The sequence below is a fragment of the Myotis nattereri genome (assembly GCF_964212035.1).
Source record: "Myotis nattereri genome assembly, chromosome: 2".
NCBI classification, from domain to species: domain Eukaryota; kingdom Metazoa; phylum Chordata; class Mammalia; order Chiroptera; family Vespertilionidae; genus Myotis; species Myotis nattereri.
The window spans coordinates 120889066-120901781 of record NC_138076.1 but is presented as its reverse complement, the minus strand read 5'-3'; the positions used below and the strand labels follow the sequence as shown (position 1 = coordinate 120901781).

Below are 12716 nucleotides of genomic sequence, written 5' to 3'. Positions count from 1 at the left end.
ATGCAAAAGCCTTAAGTTAGGAGCAGGACTGATGTAGTGAGGAAAAGCAAGGAGGCTAGTATGTCTGGAGACCAAGGGGGAGTAATAGTAAGAGATGAAGCCAGGCAAGTAATGGGGCCAGATCACATAAGGCCTTCTGGGCCAGCCTAAGGGCTGTCACTTTTACTGAGTGAAATGAGGGGCTTTTGATGGTGTCAAGTATGTTTGACTTCTGTTTATTTATTTAAGCAAGTAAGAATTTATTGGCCGCAGCAAAAACATACTTTAGGCAGTGAGGCAAGGAAGGGCATAGAAGAAGCAACAGGAAAGCCTAGGCTTGGCTGCTCTGGCTCAAAAAGGGGGGAAAGGAGGCCTTGGAGACAGGTTCAGGGGGTTAACCCGGGTTAACTGCCACTGCCCATTGTTCTTCTGCTTGCAAGTCTCATGGGGTCCCTTAGAGGTTTTGGGATTTGTATGGAAGGTGGAGGGGTGGAGGAGAGGAGGAAGGAAATGGCACAGGCATGCTCCCTGAAAGGAGAGCCTGCTGAGACCTTCATTTTCAGGGTTTTAAAGGCTGGGCATTTAGGGGCAGTCTTGGGGACAGATCAATAGAATATTCATCAGCCTTGACTTTTGTTTTAAAAAGAACATGCTAGCTGCCCTATTGTGAATAGGGAAGTCAACTTCAGGAGAAACTGTTGCTATAATCCAGGTAGTAGGTACTGGTGGCTCAGATCATTATGGCAGTGAAGATAATAAGATGCAGTTAGTTTCTGGAGACATTTTGAAAACAGGAACAACTGGATTTCCTGATAGCTTGGATATAGGTGTAAGAAAAAGGAGACTCCTCTAAGTTTTTGGTCTAAATAACTGGGTGGACACATACCATTAATTGTTCTGGGATAGATGAAGCAAGTTTAAAGGGGAAAAATTTGAAGGTCAGTATTGGATATATTAACAGTGTGGTATCTATTTGATATACACATGAAGATGCTAAGAAGGCAATGGTATATACAAGTATGAATTTCAGCAGGAGATAAAATTTGGGAGTTATTATTAGGTGGATTGTATTGAAAATTATGAGACTGGATGAGAACACCAAAGGAATTAGTAAATTGGTGAAGAGGACTAAGGTTTGATGCCTGAGGCACTCCAAGGAGTTAAGCCCTGTCGGTCACCTCCAAGGAGTGTGCCAGTGGGGGCCCCCCGATCTCCCTGCCAGTCACCCCGCAGATTGGCTCTGATTGCCAGCCAGCCCTACCCATGCATGAATTCCGTGCACCAGGCTTCTATTTCAAATATAATGTAGTAAATGTTAAAGGACAGTTATATAGTATGTGGTATCCTATATAATAAAGTGGGAATATACAAATTGACTGTCACTCCGCCATAAAGATGGTGGCACCCACAGCGGAGGCCAAGTTCCCATAATGAGCCTTAACGAGCAATTAGCAGGGACCTGAGCCTGTTCCCCCCCGCCACCCCCCCCCCCCCGTGGGGCTTGACAGGGGACCTCAGGCCACGCCCCCCTGCCAGGTGGGGCTTAACAGGGGATCTCAGGCTGTGTCACCCACCCGGCGGGGCTTGACAGGGGACCTCAAGGTGTGCCCCCTGCCCTAGCCCGGGCTGGGATACCTCAGGCCGCTCCCTGCTCCCCGGCTCCAGGCCAGGGGACCTGAGGTTGCGCCCCCCCGCCCGGCAGGGCTTGACAAGGGTGGGACCGGCTGGGTCTGTCTGGATCTAGCCCAGCCGTGGGCAAACTACGGCCCGCGGGCCGGATCCGGCCCGCTTGAAATGAATAAAACTAAAAAACAAAAAGACCGTACCCTTTTATGTAATGATGTTTACTTTGAATTTATATGAGTTCACACAAACACTCCATCCATGCTTTTGTTCCGGCCCTCCGGTCCAGTTTAAGAAGCCATTCTGGCCCTCGAGTCAAAAAGTTTGCCCACCCCTGATCTAGCCCAATGGGGGTGGTGGGCTGGCTGGGCCTGGGTCTTGCGCGATTTTGAGGTGCATGTGGGTGGGTGGGGACTTGACTCTGGGTCCTGTGGTGCACCCCAGACTCTGATAGGAGGAAGATTTTCATATACATTTTACTAATTTTCTTTCATCTCTGACACTTCTGTTATAGAGAAAGGGTAAATAGCAATATTAAAATATTTCCTCTAATTAATTACCTTTTAATGTGCACAAATTTTGTGCACTGAGCCACTAGACCAGTGATGGCGAACCTGACATAGGTGTTACAGGTGACATGCGAACTCATTTTTTTGGTTGATTTTTCTTTGTTAAATGCCATTTAAATATATAAAATAAATATCAAAAATATAAATCTTTGTTTTACTATGGTTGCAAATATCAAAAATTTCTACATGTGACACGGCACCAGAGTTAAATTAGGGTTTTTCAAAATGCTGACACGCCGAGCTCAAAAGGTTCGCCATCACTGCACTAGACTATACTAATAAAAGCCTAGGTGACTGTCATGCCCCCACATCATCACAAGATGGCTGCCCCCACATCATCACAAGATGGGCGCTACAAGATGGCCACACCCCATGTCGTCACAAGATCGCAACACCTCCACATTGTCACAAGATGGCCACCACAAGATGGCCATCACAAAGATGGCCACCCCCATGTCGCCACAAGATGGCCGCCGTAGATGGCCGCCATAAGATGGCTGGCAGGGGAGGGCAGTTGGGCGCAACTGGGCCAGCAGGAGAGGGCAGTTGGGGGTGACCGGGCCAGCAGGGTTGGACAATTGGGGACAATCGGGCCGGCAAGGGAAGGCAGTTAGGTGGGGACCAGGCCGGCAGGGAAGCGGTTAGGGGGCGATCAGGCTGGCAGGCAGGTGAGCGATTAGGAGCCAGCAGTCCCGGATTGTGAGAGGGATGTCTGACTGCTGGTTTAGGCCCGATCCCATAGGGGACATCTCCCAAGGGGTCCCAGATTGGAGAGGGTGCAGGCTGGGCTGAGGGATACCCTTTCTGTGCATGAATTTCTTGCACTGGGCCTGTAGTGAGAAATAAGAGGAAGTGCACATAATTCAGCACAGGAGTAGGAAGGGGTTAAAAGATTCCTCTTTACCTAATTCTTGAAAGCTTAGTAGCCATTTGTTATTCATTCATTCGACATTCATTGTTTAAATATCTGTTAAGTACTTATCAGTGTATCAGCTACTGTTGTAGGCACTCTGGATTCATCAGTGAATGAAACAGGGACCCTGACCTTTGGGGAGCTTACATTCTTATAGCGGGAAATAGATAATAAACACATAACAAATAAACAAATTACATAATGTGCTAGAGAGGATAAATGCTATAGCAAAAAGGAAAAGTAGAGTAAGGTAAAGGGGAAAGGACATGTGGGTTCTTATATTAGTTTTAAAATAGGATAGGCTGCACTGAGAACATTAAACATTAATGTTTTTATGGAAGATTTCAAACCTATACAAAAGTAGTGAGAATAGTATAATGAATCTCAATATGCTTATCATTCAGATATTCCAGTTACCAAAATTTTGTCACACTTGCTTCATTTTTAAAATTTTTTTTGTTCACCAAGATTTTAAAGCAAATTCCTAAAAGGATGTAATTACCTCTGTAGACTTCAGTACGTATCTATAAAACATATGGACATCATCTTGCATAACTGCAATGCGATTATCACAACTAATAAACCTAAAAACAATAGAAGAGATATTTGAGCCAAGACTTGAAGGACAGGAAAGAGTTTAGGCAACAAGAACATCTGATGTAACTGGAGAATGCCTAGCATATTTGAGGGATAGTAAGGAGTCATAGTATGGCTTAAGCATAGTAACTGAGCGAAATGGTAAGAGATGGGGTCTGAAAGGACTGTGGCTTTACTTTGAGTCAGATGGGGAGGCATGACAAGGTTTTGAGCAAAGGAGTACCAAGATCAAATTTATGTTTAAAAGGGATGCTCTGAGTGCACTATTGAGAATAGACTGTAGGGAAGCGAGATAAAGAGTGAGAACCTGATTGTTGTTGGATTAAAAGGTATATTTTTGTTAGTGGCTCACTCCAAGTAGTAGCAGTGGAGATGGCAAGAAGTGCTTGGATTTTGGATATATTTTGAAGACAGAGTTAACTGGATTTCCTGACTGGCTGTGGCTTGAAAGAAAAAAAGAAGGCATTAAAAAGATTCATTGGTTTTTGACCTGAGTAACTGGAAGGATGGAACAGGTTTTTGGAGCATCACCAAGAGTTTAATCTTGGGTATGTAGAGTTTGAGGTAGTTGCTAAACATACAAGTGGGATACCTAATTGAATATTTAAGACTGGAGTTAGGGAGAGAGGTAGCAGAAAGGGTAGTGTGTGTTAACAGTGGTCTTTGTCATTATTAGCAGCCAGATGGGTAGCGTGGATGTTCAGAAATTATTGGTATTTCAACTGTTGACTGTTCATAATTTAGAACTTCTGTCATTTAATTACGACTAGTCTTTCAGGAATAGATAGCTCAATGAAGTTTGCATTTCTATTTTCTATTTCTCTCAAACCATTCTTCCTGTTCAGGCAAGAATGAATAAATTAGGTGAAAGGTATAATTAAAGTATACATTTCTTTTTATTATGGCTAAGCACTCTCAGTTGGAAAGTATTCATCTGGGTATTCTTTGGGGAACACTAGAGTCTGTCCCAGAATACTTTGGAAGTACCGACAAACTCAGAGACATTCTCAAAATATGACAAAATATTTTGAGGTGTTCTGGTAACTTCAGGGTGGGTGATCCTTGGAGACCCTAATTGTGATATTACTACCATCACTTCCTTCCTTCCAGAACCTGAACTCACTAAAATTTGGATTAAAAAATAGCCATGTTTTCCTGATATTTTCTAAACATGAACTACTTATGAAACTTGTTCAGCAGTCTTATCTTTTTCTTTCTATTTGTAGCCCCACTGGAGAGAGATTTTCATCATTGGTAGCCAGGTGGTTGCTACTCTGGGGGTGGATCTTATGGAAAGCATGTTATCAACACTAGTGCTTATGCAATGTAGACTGATTGTGACTGCTTTTATTTCTCCTTTTAAAAAGGGACTATTTCTAATCCCCTTTTTGGATCATTTGGAGTTCTGATTTTGTCTGAGAGTCATGTAGGGGATGTGTTGTAGTTTCAGCGGTTGTAGTAGCTGGGGTCTGTGAGACTAATTTTAAGTAACTGGGTGTTCAGAGATTGGAACCCTCCTATGCTTTTTTAGCCTGTATACAGTCTGTGGGTTACCTGTTTCACAGAGAAAGGTCAGGAAATAGAGAAGGATCAGGGTATTTTACAAGCCTGGGAGGACCACCTTTTGTACACAGTTACTCTTTCTCCCCCCACTTACTCTTCTTTTGTTTCTCTTATATAGGAGATGCATCGGAGATTTGAGAATGCCCCTGATTCTGCCAAGACAAAAGCTCTGCAAACTGTTATTGAAATGAAGGTAAGTAAGAATCTAATAATCTTATGAGTTATTTTACACATGTAAGGGATCACACACTGTTATGTATGAGTTTTAAAAAATGGTATCCTATATAATAAAAGGGTAATATGCAAATTGACCCTAATGGTGGAACGACCAGGTACGACTGGTCACTATGACACGCACTGACCACCAGGGGGCAGATGCTTAACACAGGAGCTGCCCCTGGTGGTCAGTGCGCTCCCACAGGGGGAACTCTGCTCAGCCACAAGCCGGGCTAACGGCTGTGAGCGCAGCAGCAGTGGCAGGAGCCTCTCCTGCCTCCTTGGCAATGCTAAGGATGTCCGAGCGTTTCTGGGCTGTCAGAGGGATGTCTGGCTGCCAACTTAGGCCTGACCCCCCGGGCAGCGGGCCTAAGCTGGCAGGTGGACAGCTCCCAAGGGCTCCAGGCTGCGAGAGGATGCAGGCCAGGCTGAGGGACCTTCTCCCCCTCCTCCCCCCCAATGCACGAATTTTTGTGCACCGGGCCTCTAGTGTAATAATATTTTACTCATTTTGTAAATTGAAAAGAAATAATAACACTTAGTGAAAATGACACTTTAAAAGAACTTCAGTTTCAGTTCCTTTTAGTTACAGCACATAACTCAAATTGGACCAAAAGGGTTGTCCAGAATTTCTTTCAGTCAGCTATTCTCAAACCTTTGATCTCAGGACCCCTTTATACTCTTAAAATGACAGGTTCATTTCCTTCATTTCTAGAAAATGTCTGCTAAATATCAAGTCTGAATAACCATAGTTTATCTGTTGTTCTTTCTAATAAAAATAGTTTTCTATGAAAAAAAGTTGCTAATTCAGCTTGCAATTCAAAGAAGCACACAAGTACTGTTCCTGGGGATAGTCACAATACTTCTTACAGCAGAAGTACCTGCCTAGTTCCTTCCCATTTTATCACACAGAATATTAAAATGCTATGTGCTCAAAGCTTGAGATTTATTAAAAGTAATAAAGTAACAAGACATTAAATTAAGCAGTCTTTAAAATTTTCTTTTTTTTTCTGTGAGTGCCTGACACTGAAGAATACAATGATTACTGTGGTTTGGTGCTACTGCCCTTTGCCCTAAGGCACTTGCAATTTTGCCCACCATTGCTTTTATACCTTGATTAAAAATGTTTACACAATAGAAAAGGCAAATAAAGTGATAGTATTATTAAGAAGATAGTTTTAACTATGCAGACTTACTGAAAGGGTCTGGAGGACACCCTCAAGGTTTCGTGGCCATACTTTGAAAACCTCTGCTTTAAATTAACAGTAGGTTGAAATCTTTAGGCTGTATGGTATGGCAGTTGGCAATGAAGAGCTTGCCTTCTGAGATAAATTCCCTGGACTCAAAATCTGGCTTTCCTTGACTGTGTGACACAGAGCAAGTTACAGAACCTCTCTATACCTCAGTTTCTTTATTAATAAACTAGAGACCCAGTGCACGAAATGTGTGCCCTGGGGGTGTGTCCCTCAGCCCAGCCTGCACCCTTTCACAATCCGGGACTGCTGGCTCCCAACCACTTGCCTGCCTACCTGCCCGATTGCCCCTAACTGCTTCTGCCTGCCAGCCTGATCACACCCTAACCACTCCCCTGCCAGCCTGATTAACGCCTAACTGCTCCTCTGCCGGCCTGATTGCCTCCAATTGCCCTCCCCTGCAGGCCTGGTCCCCCCCAACTACCCTCCCCTGCCGGCCATCTTGTGCAATGGCATGGTGGTCAATTTGCATATTACTGCTATTATATAGGATGGTGATAGAAATAGTACCCATCCTGTAGGTTATTTTGAGGTTAAATTAGTTCAAAGAGTGAAACACTTTGAAGAGGAACTGGCTCATAGTAAACATTCAGTTACTGTAAGCTGCTGCTGCTATTATTATTTTTATTAACATGTTCTTTTATAATAAAGCTAAAAGATTTCTATGGATAGGGTAATTCTCTCTCTTTCTCTAACTTTTTCATATCTCTTAAAAAGTTTGACACTGGCTGGTATGGCTCAGTGGCTGAGCATTGACCTATGAACCAGGAGGTCATGGTTCTATTCAGTCAGGGCACATGCCCAGGTTGCAGGCTCGATCCCTGGTAGGGGGCATGCAGGAGGCAACTCATGGATGATTCTCTCTCATCATTGGTGTTTCTATCTCTCTCTCCTTTTCCCTTCCTCTCTGAAATCATATATATATATATATATATATATATATATATATATATATATATATATACACACACACACACACACACATATACACACTGAGTGGCCAGATTATTATGACCACCTGACATTTGTAGGCAAATTAGCAATAATTTCACACTGAAGTTGCTAGAGGGCCAGACCATTATAAAGAGGGAAGCAGGTTGTTTATCACGACAGTAGAAGTGGTTTTTTTCTGAAGATATGGGTAAACAGCACGATTTAAGAGCCTTTGAACGTGGGATGATCATTGATGCTTGGAGCCATGGAGCGAGTATCAGCAAAACAGCCGAAGGCCTGTTCGAACACCTTTGCTGTCTGCAGTTAGCAAGATAAAACGTCTCCAATTTGCGCTGGAACACAAGGATTGGACAGTTGAGCATTGGAAAAAAGTCATGTGGTCCGATGAATCACGTTTCCAGTTGCATCATGCAGATGGCAGAGTGAGAATTTGGCGGAAACAGCATGAAAGGATGCACCCCACATGCATGAGTACAACCCTTGAAGCTGGTGGGGGCAGTGTTATGGTTTGGGGCATGTTTTCCTGGCATGATTTGGGCCCTTTAATCTGTGTGGAACAACGTCTGAATAGCACAACATACCTAAGTATTGTTGCTGATCAAGTTCATCCTAACATGTTGATGGCATATTCCAATGGAGATGGCTTCTTCCATCAAGACATTGTGTCATGCCTTGGTGCTCATATTGTGCAGGAGTGGTTTCAGGAACATGAGGGAGACTTTACCTTGCTTAGGTGGCCCCCACAATCACCAGATCTCAATCCAATTGAGCATTTGTGGGATGAGGTTAAAAGAGCCAACAGGCAGCTGGTTCCACAACCATCAAATCTCACAGAACTGAACAGTGCTATTCATCAGGCATGGTGTCAGATTCCTCGCATCACCTTTCAACATCTCGTGGAGTCAGTGCCCAGAAGAATCGCTTCAGTATTGAAGATAAAAGGTGGCCCAACGAAGTATGATGGGGCAAAAGGTGGCCCAACAAAGTACTGATGGGGTGGTCATAATAATCTGGCCACTCAGTGTCTGTCTGTCTATCTATCTATCTATCTATCTATCTATCTATCTATCTGTATGTTTATATACCTATATATGTTTATATATCTATATTTATATATCTTTAAATAAATGTTTACACTATATTTTGCATTGTGGACCTTCATTTAATATTTGTTGATATGAAAAGAGTATTTAGTTTTTGGTACATAAATAGTTTTCTATAAATAGATGCTTCTCAAATACAGTTATAAGAAGTGTTCTCTTAATTTGTATGATTTCTTCTTAAAACTTTGTTTATATTGTGTACATCTTTATTCTCAATGGGGAAAGGATTTACCAATTCCAAATTAGTAGATTCTGGATTCTTTGTAGTTAGACAATTAGTAGTCCTGAACATAATCTTGTAAAGAACCTTTAGAAAGGTTTAATTGAATGTTCACATTTCCCACAGGTATATTTATACATGTTATTTCCTGATCCCTGTTAAAACCTAAGACTAAAACGCACGAATGTACTACATTCACAAAATTATTTTATTTACATTTTGACAAACTGGGAAAGTATAATGGTATTAATTGTTAGTGGATCTATTTTAAATCCCGTTAATCTTTAGCCATTCTGCTTCGAGACAGGAGATTCTGAGATTCTGGTGACTCAGTTGGACATTATGCTGAAATCACAACTGAAATAGTTAAGTTGCTGAGAGTGTGGCATGAGGTAGAGAGAATTATGAAGATCTAGAAGAGTCTTTGGGGAAAATGGGAAAGAAAGATAATTGATAGACAAAGAACCCAACAATCATCTTCAAGGTGATGTAATTGTCCTCCTCCTTCCTCCCCCTTCTTTTTCTTCTTCCTCTTACCCCTTTCCTCCTCCCTTCTCCTACCTTCTTCCTTTGATCTTTTTCCTTTCTACAACTCATCCCTCTCATGCTTCTTCATCCCTTTTTCTCTATTTTTTTCTTCTTTTTCCTATAGCAGTGGAGGAGCAGGGAAGAATTACTGTGTGGCCCTAGGGTTAGAGTTTTGCTGGAGAGATATAGCAATATTATTGGTGTGCAAATTAATTGTGAGTGATGGTGAAAGAGTAATTTGGATGATGAGTCCAGGAATGTAGCCTGGATGGGAAGGAAGAGAATTTAGAATGGACTGCCAGGTTGGGAGAAAATGTAAAAGTTAGGGATGTGGAGATCTCTGTGAGGTTGAAGAACAGCAGATAATGAGAGTCATGGTGTGATAGGCCTGGGAAGGGAGTCCTGGGTAGGTAGGATCCAGAGTGTAGTACTTATAAACTGGATAGCTAAAATGGACTAGAGCAGCGGTTCTCAACCTGTGGGTTGTGACCCCTTTGGCGGTCGAATGACCCTTTCACAGGGGTCGCCTAAGACCATCCTGCATATCAGATATTTACATTATGATTCATAACAGTAGCAACATTACAGTTATGAAGTAGCAACAAAAATAATTGTATGGTTGGGTCACAACATGAGGAACTGTATTTAAAGGGCCAGAAGGTTGAGAATGACTGGACTAGAGGATGAGTTCATTGGAATCCAGGACATCAAAGAATTCAGACATCGAAATCCTAGGATGGTGGCAAGAGGCATTTGAAGGGAAGATTGGTGCCAATGTCAGGTGTCAAAGGCTTCTTAAAATGAGCAGGATTGGCCCTGGTTGGGTTGCTCAGCTGGTTGGAGCATTGTCCTGTACACCAAAAAGGAGTGGGTTTGATTCCCAGTTGGGGTGTGTATGGGAGGCAACTAATTGATGTTCCTCTTTTACATCGATGTTTCTCTTTCTCTCTAAACTAAATAAAAATAGCCCTAGCCAGGTTTTCTCAGTGGTTAGAATGTCAGCCAGCGACTGAAGGGTCTTGGATTCGATTCTAGTCAAGGTCATGTACCTCGGTTGCAGGCAGTTAAAGGCTCTATCACTGGTCATGGTCCTGGCTGGGGCACGTGTGGGAGGCAACCAATTGATGTGTCTCTGTCACATTGATGTTTCTCTCTCTGTCTTCCCCTCCTCTTACCCTTCCACTCTCTCTAAAAACCAATAGAAAAATATCCTCAGGTGATGATTTAAGAAATAGAAAATAAAATCAATAAAAACATATCCTTGAGGGAGATTTAAAAAAAAAAAAAGGCAGGAGTGACTGGGAAGTCCCTGGATGGCTGCAGTGAGGAAGGTAGTGTGAAATGGAGCTTTAAATATGAGCTTTAGATAAAGGGGAATGGCTTTGAGAAACTAGGGTGCCCACACATTTCCCTTGCTCCTTTGTGGTGCTGGAGAGAGTTCTGGAAAGTTATATTCTTTGGGAAAACCATGTATTCTTGGTATTGGGAATTGAAAAAAAGTTGAAATGGAAATTTAATGAGGAACAGGATTTCAGTAGGCTTAGTGGGATTGGTTGGTTAATGATGGAAGACCTAGGGCTGGAGAAGTACAGACAAGTAAGATGATAAGGAATTTATTTACTTAATTATTATACACTAGAGGCCTGGTACTCAGTCCCTTGGCCTGGTCTGCGGGGATCTGGGCGAAACTGGCCCTCCAACATCCCCCGAGGGATGCTGGATTGCGAGAGGGCAGTTCTTGGATGACACACCCTGGAGAACTGCAGCTGCCTAGTCACCGCAGCTCAGCAGCTCCTGTGTTAAGTGTCTGCCCCCTGGTGGTCATTGCACATCATAGCTACCGGTCAGCCAGTCGAACGGTCGATCGGTCGCTTAGGCTTTTATATATATAGATTCTAGGAGTAAGAAACCTCATTGGAAGAACTATCCTCGAATTAACCCAGCCTGAGTACCAGTTGAGTTGGTGCTGGAACTAGTTGAACATATCGTGCATTAATTTTCTGGCCTGATTTCAGAGAGTAGCCAGGCAGGTTCATTTTCTGTGCAGTCTGCGCCTGCCACATGGCTTTCAGAGCTGCAATTGTGGTCTCTTCTAGGGAGAAGCTTTTATTCTGCATGATGTGGTAGTGTGGGTGCTGATTTGCCTATCTGTGTTGGGATTAGGGGAGAAGATGGGTAATGTTCCTTGGCAAGCTCCTTTTGTAGGGTTTTGTAGAGGTGGAATCTGTCTGTATGATGTGCAGAGCTGGAGTTCTTAGTTGAAGGCTATTTGCCTTGTGTGGAGTACCAACAGTGCTAGAAATACACGCCCTCCTTCCCCTGGTCTTCTTTCATTGCCACCCAGGCTAATGTCCGAGGTGAACCACATTTTACTTTCTTTCATTTGTGGATTAATCTCATGTATATGCCTAGTATTTTAGTCATTCTTGAGGTACTACATCCTAATATTTCCAGGAAGATTTATAGTCATCTCAAAAGTGAATTTTCAGGTAGTGCAATTGAAGTAGTAGCCTAAGGTCCAATAATTTTAAATAAGTAAAGTCCTGGCTTAGGTTTAGAATATCTCTGATTGTACTGGTTAATATATTTTATTTAGAATCAAATGTAAGTTTAATTTGAATAGATTTGTAAAAAAATTTTTTTGTTGTGATAATTTTAAAGGGTATGTAATGTAAGACAGAGGCATACATGCTCCTCCACTCCCCTGAACCTAATAGCTAGTAGTAGTTGTCTCATGATAAATCCTTTAACTTTTGTTTACATGATAACAAGGAGAGTCAGTCCAGCAATCCTTGAGCTAAAGTGTAACAGGAAGTCATTCTCAAAATTACCTTCTAAAGGGTTGCTCTAAAATCCCAAATAAAATAAAGCCTGCACTTAATTGATATGTTTTAAGATCTTTATTTCTTAGATCAGGGATGGGGAACGTCCGGCCCACAGACTACATAAAGCCTGTGAAATTATTTTGTCTGACCCTGCAAAGGCATTAGGGGTGAATTAATGAAATACTTGACCAAATATAGCAGGCTAATTTTTAAGTTGATAGTTTTGTATGGCCCACAAATAATGTTATAAATATCCAAATGGCCCCTGGCAGGAAAGAGGTTTCCCACCCCTGTCTTAGATGAATAAGCATATGTAACTATTGATATAAATATATCTGTTTTGTGTAGTTTTTCTGTAACTGACAACATATAA

The 12716-nt window shown here is 42.3% G+C and overlaps 1 protein-coding gene across 1 annotated transcript in view; it reads left to right on the top strand.

Annotated features, from left to right (window-relative positions):
* Positions 1–12716, top strand: part of ERC1 (ELKS/RAB6-interacting/CAST family member 1) — a 443495-nt gene that overhangs the window by 105179 nt on the left and 325600 nt on the right. Inside the window, exon 4 of the mRNA XM_081083645.1 lies at positions 5363–5437. Coding sequence (XP_080939771.1) covers positions 5363–5437 — 75 coding nt within the window. The remainder of the gene's footprint in view (positions 1–5362; positions 5438–12716) is intronic.